This window comes from Raphanus sativus, chromosome 7, assembly GCF_000801105.2.
Source record: "Raphanus sativus cultivar WK10039 chromosome 7, ASM80110v3, whole genome shotgun sequence".
Taxonomy (NCBI): Eukaryota; Viridiplantae; Streptophyta; class Magnoliopsida; order Brassicales; family Brassicaceae; genus Raphanus; species Raphanus sativus.
Genome location: NC_079517.1, coordinates 1,082,493 through 1,102,528, shown reverse-complemented (window position 1 = coordinate 1,102,528; position 20,036 = coordinate 1,082,493). Strand labels below are relative to the sequence as shown.

General features: G+C 32.8%; 2 protein-coding genes across 2 annotated transcripts; one reads left to right on the top strand and one right to left on the bottom strand.

Annotated features, from left to right (window-relative positions):
• Positions 1-1,325: 1,325 nt before the first annotated feature.
• LOC108814741 (phytol kinase 1, chloroplastic-like) lies at positions 1,326-3,192 on the bottom strand. Its single transcript, XM_018587365.2, has 6 exons — positions 2,798-3,192; positions 2,503-2,570; positions 2,288-2,419; positions 2,063-2,178; positions 1,804-1,918; positions 1,326-1,680 (listed from the first exon to the last, which is right to left on the bottom strand). Exons 1-6 carry the CDS (start codon positions 3,077-3,079, stop codon positions 1,494-1,496), a joined length of 900 nt encoding a protein of 299 aa, XP_018442867.1. The 5' UTR covers positions 3,080-3,192; the 3' UTR covers positions 1,326-1,493.
• Positions 3,193-6,804: 3,612 nt separating this feature from the next.
• Positions 6,805-12,535, top strand: LOC108817714 (uncharacterized). Its single transcript, XM_018590471.2, has 14 exons — positions 6,805-7,537; positions 7,840-7,926; positions 8,069-8,172; positions 8,332-8,382; positions 8,570-8,741; positions 8,834-9,154; positions 9,510-9,713; positions 9,804-10,295; positions 10,416-10,625; positions 10,743-10,931; positions 11,096-11,268; positions 11,452-11,604; positions 11,691-11,772; positions 11,857-12,535. The coding sequence occupies exons 1-14, from the start codon at positions 7,058-7,060 to the stop codon at positions 12,244-12,246; spliced, it is 3,108 nt and encodes a 1,035-aa protein (XP_018445973.1). The 5' UTR covers positions 6,805-7,057; the 3' UTR covers positions 12,247-12,535.
• Positions 12,536-20,036: the final 7,501 nt, after the last annotated feature.

The following is a 20,036-nucleotide window of genomic DNA, read 5'->3' as shown; positions in this document are numbered from 1 at the left end:
TTCTGTTACCGATCTAGTAGTAGAAATAGCTACCTACATGTCACTATAGTACTTTGCTTGTGAATATGAAACTTCTCTTTGCGAAGATAAAACAAAACTATACAACTGGATCAACATTTATCAGTCGTAAAACTAGTGTCAGACGATGGTTTGGTGGTCTCGACCATTTTCTGTTACCGATCTAGTAGTAGAAATAGCTACCTAGTAGATAAATGTTGATCCAGTTGTATTGTTTTGTTTTATCTTCGCAAAGAGAAGTTTCATATTCACAAGCAAAGTACTATAGTGACATGTAGGAAGGGTACTAAACATGATACGTTTTTTTTTTCTTCTGAACAAAGATTTGAAATTGTGTTAGAAAGAACAAACATTTGAAATGTAATATATTTGCTCAAGTTTTTCTACAGTTCTCACGCTCGCACACACATATGTATATATGCTTCATCTGCGGGTAGTCGAACAATATAAAGCATATACAGTATAACCTCTTTAAATTAATAATCGATAGATTAATATCTCTATAAATTAATATAATTTCATAGTCTCAAATTGAGTTTTTAGTTCAATTAGTATCTCGATAAATTAATAATCTCTATAAATTAATAAAAATATATAGTTTTGGTGTAGTCCTAACATTATTAATTTATAGAGATTTCACTGTATATGATACATCTTATATACTTTTCTTTTGTATTAAGTTTATGAATTCTTTAGAGTTATTTCAGCTTATGTATCTTTGTGAATGTGGTGTTTGTGTGTATGTCTCTGTCGTTAAGAGAATGACCAAATAGTATATTACATGGAAGAAAAATGAAAGATAACTTGAGAAAAAATAGTCTTTTGGTTGAATACTCTGCTTGTGTTTGACACGTTCGTGTCTTACTAGCTAATTTTAATCAGACCTACTACCATTTTATATGTTTGGAAGAAATTTGAGTTTTGGATTCCACTATAAATTAATTAAAACCAGATGTTAGGAAAATAACCAAAATAGTTAGGAGAAAAATTTCTTGTAACATAGATTCATTGATGGACATTCATGCATCCGTTGTGCATTTTAGCAAAGCACATTCGAATAGATTTTAGACGGATCATATTTATTAGAAAAGCATTCCTATAATATGGTAAATTCTAACCAATGCATCAATGACAACCGCTCATAGAGTCATGGTTGTTAGATAACTTTTTCTTAATTCGGTATACATTACACCGATAGCTCTAAAGCTTCTTAAAAGACTATTTTCTATAAAAAAATCATACCACCCGTATACACGAGTGTCCTGAGGTACTTTTGTGGTCCATTTTGTTTTTTCCTATGTATCGAATTCTCTAACCGAAACTAGAATAGTTATGAATCTTTGAGCAGTAATGTAAATGATGCAGAGCGAAAAGAAATACAAGTAATACAACTACTAGCATGCCTAAACTCCTAGGTCAGATTCACAAGTGATACAGATGCATTTTGTTCGGTTTATGAGGGATGTTGATGTAATCTAATATCCAAAACTTACATAAGCAACCAAAATAGTAGCCAGAGGAACAGAAACATTGTCGTCTAATTGATCGGTGATGGGTAATGACTCGACCAACGTAGCGACCATTGAGACTATCGCGACTTTTGTAAAGGTCGTTTCCCAGTTCATGTGAAGGTACCCAATGCTTGAGTAAAAGTAAAGTAACCTGCATGTTATTACAAAAGAAAGAAACGCTTTGGTTTTAGCTGCATATATTTTTTAACGAGTACTTTATCAAGTCGGACGACATTATGAGTAATTGGTATTTGTAGGTTTGGTGTTTTTTTACCCGATAGAGACGAAGAAGCCGAATATGAACATGGAGATGCTTCCCGCTATGCTCTTCCTTGGGTTGTAAGGTATCTTCTGTGATCCAAATTTACGTCCCATGACATCAGCTATTCCTACGTAGACACATGTGTTTTTTTATAATTAACAAATTATAATAATCCTATAATGACAAAAGGAAATGTAAAATAATTAATACTTAATCATATTTTACAAGTATTGAAGTTTGTTATAAGTTTATAACAGATAAGGACAGTTACCGTCGCCACCACACATCATTGCCAACGAGATCATACCGATAGGAGAATCTCTCCAGAAGAAAACCGCAGAGACGAGAAGCGCTAGAACGTAGAACAATGGACCTCTAAGCAACTCTCTGAGGGACAAGTTGGTTGGAAAGAAATCAAGAAACGTGTTATGAGATTTCTTGAAAATCATCACGGGTCAGAAAAAAACAAAAGAGATAAAGCTAAACAACAACTTACTCTGGTCTTCCTTCTCTAGTGACGGATTTGATTAGCGTGGAATTGGGAGAGGCGGATAATCCATTGACAACAAGCTTTACGCAATTCACTAGTGGAACTAAAGCAGCAAAGTATCTAGCCTCCTCCGATGCGCTACACTTAATTAAAAGACAAAAAAAAAAAGTCATGATGCTAAAGTTTTTAAAGTAGAGAGGTTTCATAGAGAGAAGGCATACCTGAAGATTGGCCACGAGAGTACAAAAAGCAGACCTGAGAGTATGTGCACAAGCTTTCTACTCAATCTCTGTTTCAACCGAAACAATTCAAGAAAAAAAAAAGCGTCATTAAATAATCAAAATCCCCCATCCTTACAAATCCAAAGCTAAAACATTAACTTACAACAAAGTACATCTCAGTCTCGTTTCATGTTTCTAGTTATTACCGCAACTTTCAACTACCAACAAGAATGTACTCTTTTTGGTTTTTGATCAAAAAAGGAAAACAGCAGAAACTAAAGTGTGGCTAAGAGACCTGTGAAACCACGTTTCGCTTCGTGAGACTCTCGAAGGTCAAGACGAGCGCGTAGGCTCCACCAAGAACTGCCCCGGTGGCTCCGAGGTCATGCAACAGAGAATCCTTTGTAACCGCGAAAGAGATCAGAGGGTGGTGAGCGCGTAACTGACTGGACGAGCCGATGAGGTAAGGATAAGAAACCGGAGAACAGAACCGGGGAGTCGTCGCGGTGTTCAAGAACCTGGAGCTGCTCCGACATAACTGATGGCTGATGGGAGATAGAGGAAACTTTGACGACATTTCAACCTCCCCGCCGGCAGAATCAGAGCAGAGCTCCGAGAGCTAAATAGTGAGGCGGAGAAAGAGGAGAGACGTTTTGAGAAATCGAGAATACTATGCTAATAATTCGTTTTTGTAAATTTTTTCCACTTTTTGAGGTTAGTCAGAAAATAAAACGTTATCTATGATGTGTCACTTTGTTAATGGTCAATGAGAATCCGAAATCTGACTCACATGACCATCTCATTTTTCTTACTTGATATAGTTGGGGGCGCTGTACTAACCTAGTGACGGCAATAGCCAATGGGCATGGCCTATTTGGGGAAGTGTTTCTTCTTTCCTTTTGTACAATATTTTTGGGCTTATTGTGATATAGGTTTAATTACTAAGGTAACGTTTTATTTTATTGTAAAATCTGTCTATTATTTTAGATACTGGATAAATTTTCAAATAGTTAGGCATGATTTATTTGGATTTAGTTGATTAATTATAAACGTCATAAAATAGTTACAAGGTGATATTATTTTAGATTATGTATTATTTTTCGGAACTGATACTTCATAGTATATATGTTATTGAAAACATTGGTGTATGGTCCCCAAAATTTTAGGAATTTTTTTACATTTATGTACTCTTAAATTTATATAAAAGTTATATAAACCCTTTCTAATTGTTTGTAGTTTTCAAAAATTTAGAACATGCCATTCGTGAGTGTTATGATACTGTAAGCATTTAAATTTGTTTTGTTATTTAGTATTTTATAATTCAAGAGTTATGTCACATGATATCAATTATACGTGTAAACCACTGTTTTTCAACACTGCATACTATTGTGAATTCGTGATTAAGTATCTTATTTGCCAATTGTCTATATTTTGGCATTAAACTCAAATTTATATATTAGTAAGGTAGTCTACTGTCTCCAAAATATATGTTTAAAGTTTAAACAGGTAACTATTAAATGTGGACCATGACATTATAATAGACTGTGAAAACGGGTGTATATGTACATTTGAATTTTCAAACACTGATTATTTCTCAATGAATATCACCAATGAAGATATATAGATATCTAACAAATTAGAAAACCACTCAAGAAAAGAAAAAGGTAAACAGTAATAGATCATGTGAATATGTGATTATGTGAGGGTTCTATCAAGGACCCCAGGACGTAAACGATTGACAAAGGGTACAATATACGGAGAACGTTGAAGGGTTAGTGATGATGAGGACGAGCATGCATGTGTGTTTCATAACTTCGATTTATTGTTTAGCTGAAAAGACATCAGATCAAGTATCTACGTGGCTACGTCTAACCCGTTTGAATCCTCTTATCTCTACGCACGTTTTCGAATTCGTAAATCAGTCCTTTGTTTAATTATAGTACTATGCTATCTTTCGTTCTTAGTTTTGAAGAAAGACGTATGTAACCATATGCAGCATCGAAGATAAAAAAAAAAACAAAACTCTGCTACACAGGATCCAGTTGCAGGATACCGATTGCATTTAATTAAGCTTTTATTTGCGTTACAGATTGGTGATACAACATCCTATACAAACATTGCATGTACATACGTAATTGCTAGTTTAACTTATTCATTTGATAAGCGATCATTTAATGGTTTCAGTTAATTTTGATTGTTTCATACTCAATCTTCACGCTATAAGATCCAATGATCTAGGCAGTTTAATAGTCACCTAATTACGATCTACAGATAATTATGTAAAAATTACCAGTTACAAGCCTAGTCAGGGCCGGCTGATTAAGGAAGACAAACAGTACAACCGTTCCGGACCCAAATCCGTATCCCTTTATAATAACAGTTAAAGGGTCTAATTTTTCAGTCAAAAAAAAGGGTCTAATTTTTTCATAAATACATTATTTTATATAGAAAAATTAAAATGTTAATAAATCTATCTTATTAAAACAGAAACATTATAACTTCTTCTAGGTGGATTTTTAAGTTGGACATAACATCATTATTTTTAGTCTAACCTTTCATTAAAATATTTCCTTAAAGAGTTAAATATCAACCATCTATCATTTAACTACACTATAAGATCTATGTCTTACATTATATACATTTATTAAACAAAATATCTATTCTTTTCGTTAGATTATATTCACATTATCATATTTATATTATATCATAGTACAATTATAACTATCCTTCTCTTTTAGTCAAATGAATACAATAAATATCTCCAATATAAATATTACACGAGTCTGAGTTCTTAAAAATAAAAATATAAATAGATAGAAATAAAAATAAATATTACACATGTTATTAAAAATATAAATATTATTACACGAGTAGGTTGATAAAAAATTACAAATATTACACGAATCTTTAGCCAGTCATTATACAACTAAACCAGTTGATTCAATTAACCAAATAACTCTCAACCTACAATATCGGATTTAAAAAACAATTATTTGGCATCAAATACTGATGAATCTTTAAATTCCCTTAAATTTAAGTAGCTTGATACATAACTTTTGAAACTCAATACTAAAGATATCAGAATTTATGCTCAAATAATCGAGGTTTGCTTTGAATATACACTAAATAGAATATACATAATAATTGATGTTCTTATTTCAAAAACATCAATTTATACTTTTAAAAAAAAAATTTGATTATTGGAAAACCTCTTCACCAAGTTGAGTCTACTATACTTAAAATCTCGGTTACAATCAAATATTGACAATCAAATTGCCAGATTTGAAAAAACATGAATATGGAAAACTCTCTTCTCCAAGTTTATTCTACTATACCTAAAATCTCGGTGTCAATATATTTTGTATTTATTATATCTAACTTAATAGGTTAGAAAAATATTCATTTCCTCCCACTAAAATGTGTGTACAAGTACTTGCCTTCCTATTCATCATTGGACATTCACAAAACATTCAGAAAAAACTTCCAAAAAGCACAATGTCAAAACCAAATAGTATTGTTTGATATTATATTAGTGTTTTCACCGTAAAGTTATATCTCTAATACACCAATGAAAAACTATTAATAGAAAAAAACAGTTTTAACATTTTTCTTAAACAATGAGAAAACTCGAAATTATATAAAGCCACATTATGTGAAAAGGACAAACTCCAAATTGTATTAACTATTATAGATTATATGTTATGTATTAAAAATAAAAAATAAAATCCGCGCGGTCGCGCGGGTCATGATCTAGTAAAATTAGAAAGGAGTTCAAAAATATTTTATATGTAAATAACTCTGTTTCCATAACAAAATATTACTGTTTAAATTTCTATGAAAAAAATATATTTAAAATATTAAATAAACATAAATTTTAAAAGGTAAGAAAAAAAATTTTGTCCTGAGGATCCCTAACAATGTTAAGCCAGCATTGAGTCTAGCTTATAATGCTGTGACAAAAAGAGATCGTATAAAGCATGTCTAATAAATTCAAGTAATAAACAAAAGTAAATGAAAACAGCATCTCTAGTTAACACTTGTCACTTACCGTTAATTTATTATGAAAAGCATTATTTATTATGTAAATAACGTAAAATTTAGATAGAGAGTTTATGAAAAAGATAGAGATTTAATTATCACTAATCAGTGACAAGTACTGCTCAAAAAGCAAATGGGACTGTAATAAACGCGTGAAATCTGATCTTTTGACGAAATAATTTTAGTTTGCCACCGACCTAACAAAACAAAATAATATAATAACTAAATTAGATGTGAAAGCAGAGACAGAAAATTATTATTTTGAAATGTAATAATATATTTTGCGAATTTTCTTTAGGGGAAGTTTGACAAAAATTTGCTCATTCTCCACCACCACCACTGTCTCCTCCTCTTTATACAGATTCGCTCGCTTACTCAAATCAAAAGTACGCAAAAAAATCAATTTCTCAATCAATCTGAATCTCTCTAATGGTGAATTACTGCGGCACCTGAAAACAAACACACATATAGAGTGTGAGAGAGTGAGAGAGCTTCGTATTGAATACATAGTGGATCGATGAGAAACTCTCTCTCCTTCGAGATCGACGACAATGGCGGCGCCGGAAGAGACGGGAACCACAGCGTCGTCCGAGATCGCCTCCGTCTCAAGCCTATCACGAGCGAGAGGCGAGATCGATCTCACTCCGGTTCGGATCGGTCCTCCTTGCGTAGTACTCGGCCTCATAATCACATTGGCAGATCGGTTAACCGCAAGGGAGGAGTGCTCGCGTGGCTCAAGCCGCGTGGCAACTGGCTGCTCTACGTTCTGGTGGCGTTCACGGTCTGCGCGTTCGTCATGTCCTCGATGCTGCTCCAGAGTTCGATCACGTGGCAAGGGAACGCGAAGGGAGGAAGGCAGGGGAGGAGCCGGATTGGATTCGGGAGTAGGTTGAGGTACGTCCCTGGAGGGATCGCGAGGGAGTTGATCGAAGGAGAAGGTCTTGATTCGTTGCGGTCGGCGGTTAGGATCGGCGTTCGTCCGCCGAGGCTTGCGCTCGTGAGTTTTTTTTTTTTATAGTTTCAATCGATTGTTAGATCCACTTGGTAGATGACTCAACTGGAGAAAATAAAAAGTAGTTAGTAATTACATTAACGCCTTGTGCTAGGCATGTGCGAGGCTCCTAAGAAAATGCCATGTGTTTTGAGTTAAGATTCTATGCGTTGTGGAGTAAGCTAATTAAGAGTGCTGGCCACATCATGCTTGAACTTTGCAGTAGGCTGTTGTTCACGGTTACTTTGTAATTGTTGACATTGTTTATCTGTCGTTTCACTTTTTTTTTTCTTTTTTTTGATTAACAGATACTAGGGAATATGAAGAAAGATTCCCGAACACTAATGTTGGTCACAGTGATGAAGAATCTTCAAAAACTGGGTTATGTGTTTAAGGTGAGACTTTATGGCGTTTTATGCTTTCAGCTCTAGCGCTCATATTGAAGATTATTTTTTGCTTTCCTGTTTATGGCATAAGCAAAATAGAGTCTTGTTTCCTGCGTCTTTTAGAAAAGCTTGTGACCTTAAAAGTTGTCAGGTTTTTGCCGTAGAGAATGGCGAAGCACGTTCACTGTGGGAACAGTTAGCTGGCCATGTTAAAGTTCTGGTTTCAGATCAGCTGGGGCAGGCTGATTGGACAATGTATGTGGTTATCAGTTCTTTGAGAACTTTCTCGTTGTTTTTCTGGCCATATTCTCAAATCCGGTTTCTTGATAAATGATTCGTAGTTGCTTTATTGAATATTTTTTTTTTGTTTCTCCCCTGCACCTGGATAAAGTTACAGTGATTCATCTTGTGCAGTTTTGAAGGTGTTATTGCTGATTCGCTTGAAGCAAAAGAAGCCATTTCAAGGTGCGTGAATTAACTTTGTTAAATTGCCTGCGATCAGAGTGATCTTTGTACTGCGTACTGATACTGGCTGTTGCTGCCTAATATGTGAAAAAAAAATCAACTAGTTATTGGGCGTCTCATAATTTTGACAGTTGCTTCTGTGGTTGCCATTCTATGATGATAAAAGTTCATTTCTTTTTTTTTGCAGCCTAATGCAGGAGCCATTTCGTTCAGTGCCACTTATATGGATAGTTCATGAAGACATTCTTGCAAGTCGGTTGCCTGTTTACCTAAAGATGGGCCAGAATTCTCTAATATCCCACTGGAGAAGTGCTTTTGCGAGAGCAAATGTCGTTGTCTTTCCACAGTTTACTCTGCCGGTAAATTCCTGTGTGCAATAAGCGTATGTAACCACTTGAGAGTGTATCAAAGTATGCTTTGTATTTTTCCTAAAATCATATTATTTCTTCAGATGTTACATAGTGTTCTTGATGATGGGAACTTCGTTGTGATTCCGGAATCACTAGTCGATGTTTGGGCTGCTGAAAGCTACAGTGAAGTCCACAGAAAGCAAAAACTGAGGGAGATTAACGGATTTGATGAGGATGACCTGATCATCGTGGTGCTTGGGAGCTCCTTCTTTTATGATGAGTTTTCTTGGGATAATGCCGTGGCAATGCACATGTTGGGACCACTATTAACACGATACGGGAGGAGAAAAGATACTGGCGGTCCCTTTAAGTTTGTTTTTCTATATGGTAATTCTACCGAAGGACAGAACGATGCTGTGCAGGTAAACTTTTTTTGTGTGTTTATATCTTCTTCTTCTGTTAGGAAATGTAGTTTCTGTAATCGATGTTATCAACAAAGAGAGGCCCGTTGGTCTTGAACTAAAACTCTAAGTAGTTCAGATATGAAAACATCTTGTAAATTTCTCTTATTTCAAGTTTTATTGCTTGCTCATTTAACAGTAATTTTGCATGAGAAGGATGCATGCGTGTGATTACTATATGATTTAGGTCGTGCTATCAAAAATACATTAATATTCTGAAAGGGAAAATAACCCTGACATTTGATTCAGCTGTGTGTGATTAGTGTTTGTTGAGATTGTGTACTGAAGACATAATCTGTGTTAATACATGATGCAGGAGGTTGCATCGAGACTTGGGTTGACCCAAGGCACTGTTCGGCATTTTGGTTTGAATGAGGATGTGAATAGAGTTCTACTGATGGCTGATATTCTTGTTTATGCTTCTTCACAAGAGGAACAAAGTTTTCCTCCGTTAGTTGTCCGAGCTATGAGCTTTGGCATCCCGATTATAACACCTGACTTTCCTGTCATGAAAAAATATGTGAGTACTCTGAAACTTATCATCTCTTGATAATCGGACAATGCCATATACCTCTTTGGTTTTTGCTTATTAGTGGATCTTTAACTGCAGATGGCTGATGGAGTTCATGGCATATTTTTTCAAAGAAATGACCCTGATGCATTGCTAAAGGCCTTCTCACCCTTGGTGTCAGATGGAAGGATCTCTAAATTTGCTCAAACAATTGCTTCCTCAGGAAGACTTTTAACTAAGAACATGATGGCAGCAGAATGCATAACTGGTTATGCTAGGCTTTTGGAGAACGTTGTCCATTTCCCATCTGATACTTTCTTGCCAGGTTATATTTCTCAACTTCAAGTGGCCTCGTGGGAGTGGAGTCTGTTCAGGAGCGAAATAGGGCCGCCAAGAACCACTTATGCATCCATCGGAAGACCTGGAATTGTTTTCCAAGTCGAAGAGAAGTTCACGGGTGTTGTTGACTCAACAAACCCTGTTGATAACAACACCATATTTATTTCAGATGAGTTTCCTTCCAAATTAGACTGGGATGTTCTTGAAGAGATTGAGGGAGCTGAAGAGTACGAGAAAGTAGAATCCGAGGAGGTATCAAATTTTGCTGCCATCAGACATAGTTTTAGGTTCTCACTAGACATTTTTCTGTGAGTCTTGTTGAGCTGCATTGGCCTAATGTATTGAATTATCTCTTCCTCGTCTGATATGTAGCTAGAGGACCGAATGGAAAGAGATGTTGAGGATTGGGAGGAGATATACCGGAATGCTCGCAGATCGGAGAAGCTAAAGTTTGAGGTGAACGAACGGGATGAAGGAGAGCTTGAACGCACTGGTCAGCCGTTATGTATTTACGAGGTTTACGATGGAGCTGGTGCCTGGCCCTTTCTGCATCATGGATCTCTATACCGTGGTTTGAGCCTGGTAAGCTTCTCTATTGGATTGCGATGTTCCGATTCAACATTTATCAAATCTACATACTAAAAGGGTTAACATATTGCTGGTTTCTGATTTTTTTTTTTGGTCATATCTTCGCTTTAGTCCAGCAAAGATCGAAGGCTAAGCTCAGACGACGTAGATGCAGCAGACCGATTACCTCTGCTGAATGATAGTCATTATCGAGATATCCTCTGCGAAATTGGAGGAATGTTTGCTGTTGCAAATAAAGTTGATAGCATTCACATGAGACCTTGGATTGGATTTCAGTCATGGCGTGCTGCTGGTAGGAAGGTAGTCCGATAAAAGTAGTGGTTTTGATTATTCATTTTCGAAGTTACAGTTTAAGAGTACCACTCCAAATGTTGAACTACTTGAAAGCTTGAGTTGAATTAATTTTGAAAGGCAAATACCCGTCATCGTTGTATCCGCTCACTGTTTGATGACACTTTTGACAGGTCTCGTTATCATCAAAAGCTGAAGGGTCCCTGGAAAACATTATACAACAGGATACCAAGGGAGAGATTGTTTACTTTTGGACAAAGCTAGACATTGACGGTGACGCACTTGGAAGTAGAAATGCACTTACATTCTGGTCCATGTGTGATATCCTTAACCAAGGAAACTGCAGGTACTATTCCTTCGATATAACTGTCACATATTTTATTTTGTTAATGATGATGAATGTATACAGTTGAACTAATCATATCTTTAACCATAGTTCATGTTGATGATGGAAATTTCTGGTTTATGCTTCTTTGTATACTGATGATATTCAGAAAGCAGAGTTGACATCCATTTTAAACTGATGCAGGACCACTTTTGAAGAGGCATTCCGGCATATGTATGGGTTGCCAGAACACATTGAAGCGCTTCCACCCATGCCTGAGGATGGTCATCACTGGTCTTCTCTCCACAACTGGGTGATGCCAACTCCGTCTTTCCTCGAGTTTGTCATGTTCTCACGGTAACACTACTATTTTCAATATATTCACCAAAACCATACAACCATTTCCCCTAAACTCACCGTTCCAGTTTAAATTGCAATCACAGGATGTTCTCAGAGTCTCTAGATGCATTGCACAACAATCCTAACGACTCCAAAAGCTGCTCATTATCTTCATCGCAGCTCGAGGTAAAACCCTCAGATTCTTACTTCTTCACTTTGTTCTCCAAATTTCTGATTGTTTTGTTTTTTTTCTTTTTCAACGATAAGTAGAGAAAGCACTGTTACTGCCGGGTCTTGGAACTGTTGGTTAATGTGTGGGCATACCACAGCGGGAGAAAGATGGTTTACATAAACCCTAGAGACGGTTCACTCGAGGAACAGCATCCGTTACCGCAACGAAGAGGTTTGATGTGGGCTAAGTACTTTAACTTCACGTTACTGAAAAATATGGACGAGGACTTAGCAGAAGCAGCAGATGATAACGACCATCCAAGAGAGAGATGGTTATGGCCACTAACCGGAGAGGTGCATTGGAAAGGCGTTTACGAGAGGGAACGTGAAGAAAGATACCGATTCAAAATGGACAAGAAACGTAAAACTAAGGAGAAACTTTACGATAGAATCAAGAACGGTTACAAGCAGAAATCACTCGGAAGATGAAAACAGAGAACTACTTTTTGCGGTGCATTCAAAGAAGATCAACGTGCTCTCTCTCAGTCGCAGACAACACATGAGATTTACACAGAAAGATATCATCGAAAGCAAAGAGATCACTCTTTTACCATTTTCTGGAGATTATAGGAGAAGAGAGTTTAGATTTAGAACCTATTCTTCACCCCCAGTAAAAGTAAAGGTTTCCTTTGTTATTATTTTCTTTGCTGCCATAAAGCAATTTTGATATTGATGCTGCATAGTTTTCATTCATCTTACTACCATTACAAATTTACAACTCGACCAGCCTTGGTTACTCTACCAGACAAGAGAATCTTTCAGTTATTTTGAGATGAGAGAGACTAAAAAAGACAATAGAGTTCCACTTTTCAAATTATACAGTCATAAAGTAATTGCTAAAGATAAGTTTTTAAACGGAAAAGATACAATCTTCTGTAAACTTGGCAAAAGATGTTTAAGACTTTTTTTTTGTTAATTCTCCTACAAAAATACTTGTTCATTTATCTTATTTTTTTCTTTACCAAAAAAAAATGATGTCATTTTTTTTACCGAAAACCTAAACAATATAAATAATCTTTCTCATTGAAAATTGAATCTGAGTGGCAAAATGTTTACTACTAAACACTCTTTTACCACTATAACCAACAGCTCGTCGGTTCCAAATTCCAATCGTTCATTTATCATTTTGTATGGTAGTTAATTAATTAATTTATAGATAGAATGAATTTCTCGTACAGATGTTGAAGATGACATGACATGACTCAAGACCAACAATGCCAACGACCGTCCTGACGCAGATGCACTACCACCTCGTGTTTGGATTTCATTAAGAACCTCTAGTGGAACCCTCGACAAATAAAAGAAGAAAATCATTACAAAAGCTACCTATCTAGTACCCAATTTATCTATATCACGTTACTTTAGACAAAAGTATTTGAAGACAGACCGGTTCACATGCGAGTCTGGACTCAATCGACCCCTTACAACTAGGCCTGCGACTTCGGTTTTCCGAAACCGAACCGAACCGAACCGTCGGTTTTCGGTTAACCGAAGTTTTAAAAAAAAATTCCGAAATAAACCGAATAAAATTTCGGTTCGGTTCGGTTCGGTTATCGGTTTTTTTCGGTTTTCAATTTTAATTCCGAAAATAACCGAATTTTTAAATTTTCGGTTAATTTTGGTATGATTTTTTCAAAATAATCGGATATTTGTGGTTAAATTCGGTTAATTCGGTTTAATTCGGTTATTTTTGGCTAATGCGGTTATTTTCGGTTCGGTTTTTCGGTTATTTTCAGTTTATTTCGGTTTATTTTCGGTTTTTACAATTTTTATTTTTTAAAAAAAATTGAAAACCGAACCGAACCGAACCGCTAACCGAATTAATTTTCAAACCCATACCGAATTGAACCGAATTGAAAACCGACCCGAACCGAAAACCGAAAAAAACCGGTTCGGTCCGGTTCGGTCCATTCGGTTCGGACAAAAATCGCAGGCCTACTTACAACAAAACCCTTTTTCCCTATCTACTAAACAAAACAAAGAGGGACCATAAATAAATTAAAACCTACATAACCTTTGGAAAGCTAAGCTCCCTTTTCTTCATGCTTGTCTACATCAAAAACTGACCAAATGAGTTAAACATTTATTAATTTGCGAACATGATCAATCGAAATAGTTAAGTAACTACTTCACTAAATCAAATGATATGGGATAATCGAAAAAATGAACCGAAGTTGATGGGGGTTTAATCTGCCAAAAAGGTTGACTGGGGGGAAGTTTAGTATAATTGGTCCCATTCGAACCCCGTACTAATTTTTTACCGTTTATGGCCTATAACTATATTTGCCTATACAATGATTTCTTATTTTATATAGATATAATATGTTATGGTTCTTCTCAATGTTAGTCCTGTATTGTTAAATATAGGTTTGGATAATTGACACATTTGTTAAAAGACAAGCGGACATTAAGCATAAACTTCCAAGAGAGGACCATCCTGATCATTATCCCCTTGGTGTCAATCGGCAAAATTAATAAATATGCAACATTATTTGATATAAAATTTTGGAAACTAGTTTGATAGTGTTATATAAGGACAAATAGATTATTAGGGATACATGCACGTTACGTTTTACTTGCTTCCCTTGTCTCCATCGTACTTTACAATAAATAAAATATTTTAAAAATAGATCAATACCTACTAACTAAACCACGTATGAATTGTATTCATATATGCAAACAATTGAATAAAATATATGATTTTAGGGATTGATTCATGCTTATATCGAGTAATTCTACCTAGGAGTTTGCTCATAGATCTGCCCCACACACACAAAAAAGAAAAATTCTTGTATATTCCATATAGTGTCATTCAAATTCTTGTCAAACCGACACTCAGTTTTATAATTAACCAGTTACATTAATATGTTCTGTTACTGAATTTCTTACACATCATCATGTATATATATTTACTGATCTTATATATATAACCTAGATTAGTGATACTAAATCTTCAACAAATTAAAAAGCTTAAAAGGTACATACGCTGGTGTATCAGCGAAAGTTTCTTTTTGGTCATCAACAAAAAGATCAGAAGTCGTTTTTATTAAAAAGAAAAAAAGATCGAAGTGGTTCAGAAATATCAAAGCTCAAAAAAGAAAAGAAAAAAGCACATGCATGTCTACGAAAGAAAAGTTATTTCTTAGAAAATAATAACCATAGTTGTGTTTGAAAAACAAAGTAAAATTGAAAAAAGGACAGTGATATTCAGATATTGGGAAAGATCAGAGGGATCGTTTCTTCTTATGTACCTTTGTTTGGGGATTCAGCGTCTGATAGTGCCAGTCACTTACACAGATCTACCCTACAGCACACCACATGCCTCCTCTAGAGTAAAAATGTGGCTTATCTTTAGATGTTTAGATTCTCTACACAATAATACGTATTTACCTTTCGTAAAAGATGTGTATGCTGACTTTTTGTTTCAAATAATATTTTTAATTTGTACACAGTTTTATATATGGGCATGGTTAAGGCATATAATATATGAAAGCCATGATTAAAACGAACGTGAGATGTCGTGCGGACCCGAAGTAAATATATCTAAAAAAAAAGAATCATATAAAGATACCAATGGAATCTTAATTAATAAAAGGAATTAATTAGGCTACATAATGGATCTTAATTGATCAGAAAATATAATTTGAATTCAAACGATTGCAGTTATATCCGAAATCGTAATAGATTATAGATATATTTCACCCACTAGATATTATAGTCAATATATGACGAAAAATATATGCTAAAGGTAAAATATGCATGTAAATGGTACATCGTGCATGTACAAATAGTCTAAAGTCTAAACACATGACATGTCTCTATAGCTTCTTTAGCGGTACACGACAGAAATTCTAACCAGCCTCTAGGTTTAGATCTAGAGTAAAAATTTTGATCTTCAATTTCAATCCTTTTAAGTTATATACATATCCCTAATTTTCGGATATTATTTCTATAAATAAAGTTACCTATAATAAACTAACTAATACTTGTACTGTTCTGCTTGTTACTTCTTGATTATTTTCCAAACACATGCATGTTACTACTTTAACAAGTAGGCATGTTAGTTTAGGTTCACACTAGCAGAACTTTGATTTCATTTTACATTTTTTCTATAAGTAAACATTATATGCATGTCTAGAAGTTTGATTAGATCTTTGTTAAACTAAGATTACTTATCTAATAATAGGCTCCATATTCTTGATTTTATTCTTCTTTTGAGTGGATGTAACACTCATTGATACTAGTATATACCCACTCTTTACATTAAAATACTAGGTAATAACCTGCATCATATGCAGGATGCAATGATTATTTAAAACTATATATTATATATTTGTTAGTATGTATTAAAAGGAAGGTTATTTTTCTAAAACACACCGTAATTATTTCACTGTTTCATGCCATCAATTAGTATTATATTAAATATATGATTGATTGTAGATGAAGTTTGAGTTTAACGCTTCAATATAAATTTTTCTCAATCTTATATATTCAAAAATATAAAATATAGGTTTGAGCTAATAAAAATGGCTGAAACATTTGCATGGTAACGTAATAGACATGCGTTAGACAGATTTGAAGCAAGCATTTACTAATTATTATCTTTAAATTAGTGGTAGATTGGACATAAATAATTTCTTTAAAGCAAATTTGATGATTCAAATATAGGGGTCACATATGTAGAAAGCAGTAAATCGTTGTAGTAAATCGATGGCTATAATTAAGAAATTTTTTATATCTACTTATCTTTAATTCATCTATTGATATAACAAAATAATACATGGAAAGAACAATTAATAAAATATGATTTTTTTGGTGATCACTAAAGAATGCCAAATTTCAATTATATAACGATTAGACATTTTAAATGATACAATCTAATCACTAATAATTTAAAAAAAAATCTTTGTCAAATTAAATTTTAAATATGGCATTTACTGAGTAGTAACTATGTTAAAAATAACATTAGAAATATGTAGTCAAATTAGATAAGACAATGCAAGTGTTAAGAAAACGACATATACATATATTTTTATGTAATTCATGTCGTAAGTATGTACTATAGTTGGAAAAATAATCACATAGATGATAAAACCATCTATTTCTAACTTATGATAAAAAAAGAGAAATTAGGCATTATATACATGAATAAAGACATAATTAGCTATATACCCATTCACTATTGACATTTTTTTAAATACCAAACTATCTCTGACCAAACTATCTTTCTTCTATCTATCTCTCTTTCTCTCTCGTGTTTCGTCTTCCAAATCCTGCCCAAATATTAAATTTTCTTTCCTTTCTTTTATTTTTGAGTTTCTTTAAAATTTCTAAACTGATTCTTCTTGTTTTGTCAATAGATTCTTCACTTTTTTCTATCTTCAAAGATGTGAATCCATATTCATTTAAATATATTTTTTTCAACTTAGCATTTGGATCCAACTAGTATTATGGCTCTGGATCCTGAAACAGTTTGTGGCTCTTCTGTTAATCCTTGGGTTGATTCAATTGGCGAGGAAATTGACTACTTAGGAGATGTTTTTATCTTGTTCATCCCCTTTTCCAGATCGAAACAGAGATGATTTTTGTCAGAATTCTGGAATTGGATCTCAAAAGTTTATGGTTTAGTGAACACCACAACGAAGATGATGGATGTGCTATCGAGTATAGTGAGCAGGTAAATTTTTACTTAGCTGTTACAAAACATGTTAAAGATATTTAAAATGATTTTAAAAATGTTAATAAATAACTGTTATTGGTTGGTACATAGTTTGTTAAATGGTACAAAATTTGTTACCGGTATAACAAGTCACATAACATTGTACGTCAAAACTTAGCAGCTACATCTTATATAGAATGTTTCTATTAACCGGTACCTGTCTGGTTAACTGTTATAAAACATGTTATCGTTTTTTAAATTGGTTGCCAATATGTTAAAAATACCTATCGACACCTACTATATATTTTGTTAAATGGTAAAAAACATATTATCATGCTAACTTAATCATTATCTATTCAACAAATATATTTTTAACGGTTAACAATTATTGTATTATATAGAGATCAAATAGTTGTATTATGGTTCAGCTTAGCATTAAATATCTATAGTTAACACACTAATAATTTACTATGTTTCGTTTCTCTTTATACATTGTTTTTTCTTTCTTTTGAAATAGTTGCAGTTTGTTAACACAGTAAGTAATAATTTGGAGATTTAAAAAGAATATCGGTTTGAGATGAAGTTTTAATCTTAGTTAATGTTGAGAAAATTGAGAAAGAGAATGATAGATGATGGAGATGTGAGTTCGGGAAAGAAAGAGAATCAAGATAAAAATTTAGGGCAGGGACAAAACGGGAAAGTGAGACACGATTTTCTACTGTAGACTTAGGTTTTTCATGTTTTGGGTAGTTACCTAATTTTGACTCTATTTGTGTATATCTAGCAAATTAACTCTAAAAAAAATCTACGACATCTCTATTTATATTGTAATATCCACATATATATATATGTACATGCAGTTAATTTAGATTAATTACTTGAATACAAAAGAATGAACATGCCAATCCTAATTTTGTATCAGTAAATTGTGGTCATTAAACTTGGATTGATTAATTTTGTAACATAATGTACAAATGCACGCTATATTATATGTTGATGTGGTCTCTTTTTATAACAGGAAGCATCCAAAGGAAGACTAATTTTAAAATCGTTAGACCATGATATTTACATACAAATTTAAATATAATGATTTATGGCATAATATATAATTAATCTAGTGAAGAAATAGCTTTTAATTTCAGGCAGTGGAAATGACTCATGTGATAACATCTAAACTATGGTATTTAGATAATCACACATGAAAATAAAGTTAATTATTTATAATGTTTCTCAAATAATAAAAAGAGGATAACTTCTTCCTTAAATTTGCAATAATGACTTTTCTATCTCTTCCCTACAGAGAGATGCATGTATTTACTTTCTGCTTGTTTACTGATCTCTATAATATTATTTGAGAAGTCAGTTTCCTATGTGTCGCGTTCACGTTAACTCTCACGATGGTTGATTACATTGATACCCTTAATGAATTGAAAATATTATACTTAAATATTTTTATTTAGTTTCCTTTTTAAAATTTTTCATATAACATATATATTAAAAAAGGAAACATTTATAAATCTTAAAAATTGAATTTAAAAACGAAAATATAAGTATAAATAATATGATTTCATTAAAAAGGAAATTTCACAAGATAGTAATATTCTATTTTTAAAATATTTTTAAATAACATAAAATATAATTTTGAAGTAGTAAAATATTTGCTTTATATCTATTGCTTCTTAGATGAAAAAATATTTTTGTATATAATATGATTTCATAAAAACAAATTTCAGAAAGACAATTTTGATATTAGAAAAAGAAATATTATTTATTTTAAAACATAATTTTAAACAATAAAAAATATATATTTTTTCAAAGTAATAGAAATATTTTGACTACATCTATCTGATTTCTTAGATGAGTACATAAAATAATTAAGTCACATAAACTCATATATGTTTAATTGACTAAAAATAGTTTATAATTAGTAAATGTTTTATTTATTTTTCATATATTTAGTTAAATTTAACATCTTTCAATTACAACAAAAATATTTATAAATTATATTTTACTTATATAATATGATTTCTCAAATATAATCACAATTTTTTACTGATTATTTTTAAGAGATATTAAAAATATCATTTTAACAATAAACATCTTTTGATCAAATAATTATAAAATATTTTAAATAACATAATAATATATACTTTAACGAGCTATATATATATTATACTTTAATTATTACAATTATATGTTTTCCTAATACTAAATTTTCTTTTAAATTTTATGTTTTTATGTTTGTGGAGTTTAATATAATCATAGTTAAAATACAAAAGTCATTATGAATTCTCACTTTTAAATTATTTAAAATAAATTTTAGTTTTCCTTTCAATAAATCTAAGACATAAAGTTATTTAGAATTTATAAAATATTTTAATTATTATAAATATTGATATGTGTTCATGAGTTTCCAAAAATGTATCAGTTACTTATGTATGTAACTTTTTATATATATTTTGTAAAAATGAACATATAATTTGATATATATATATATTATGATCATGCATGCACATTTAAACTTTAAACGATAAATAAAATTAATTTGATTTAACTTAAT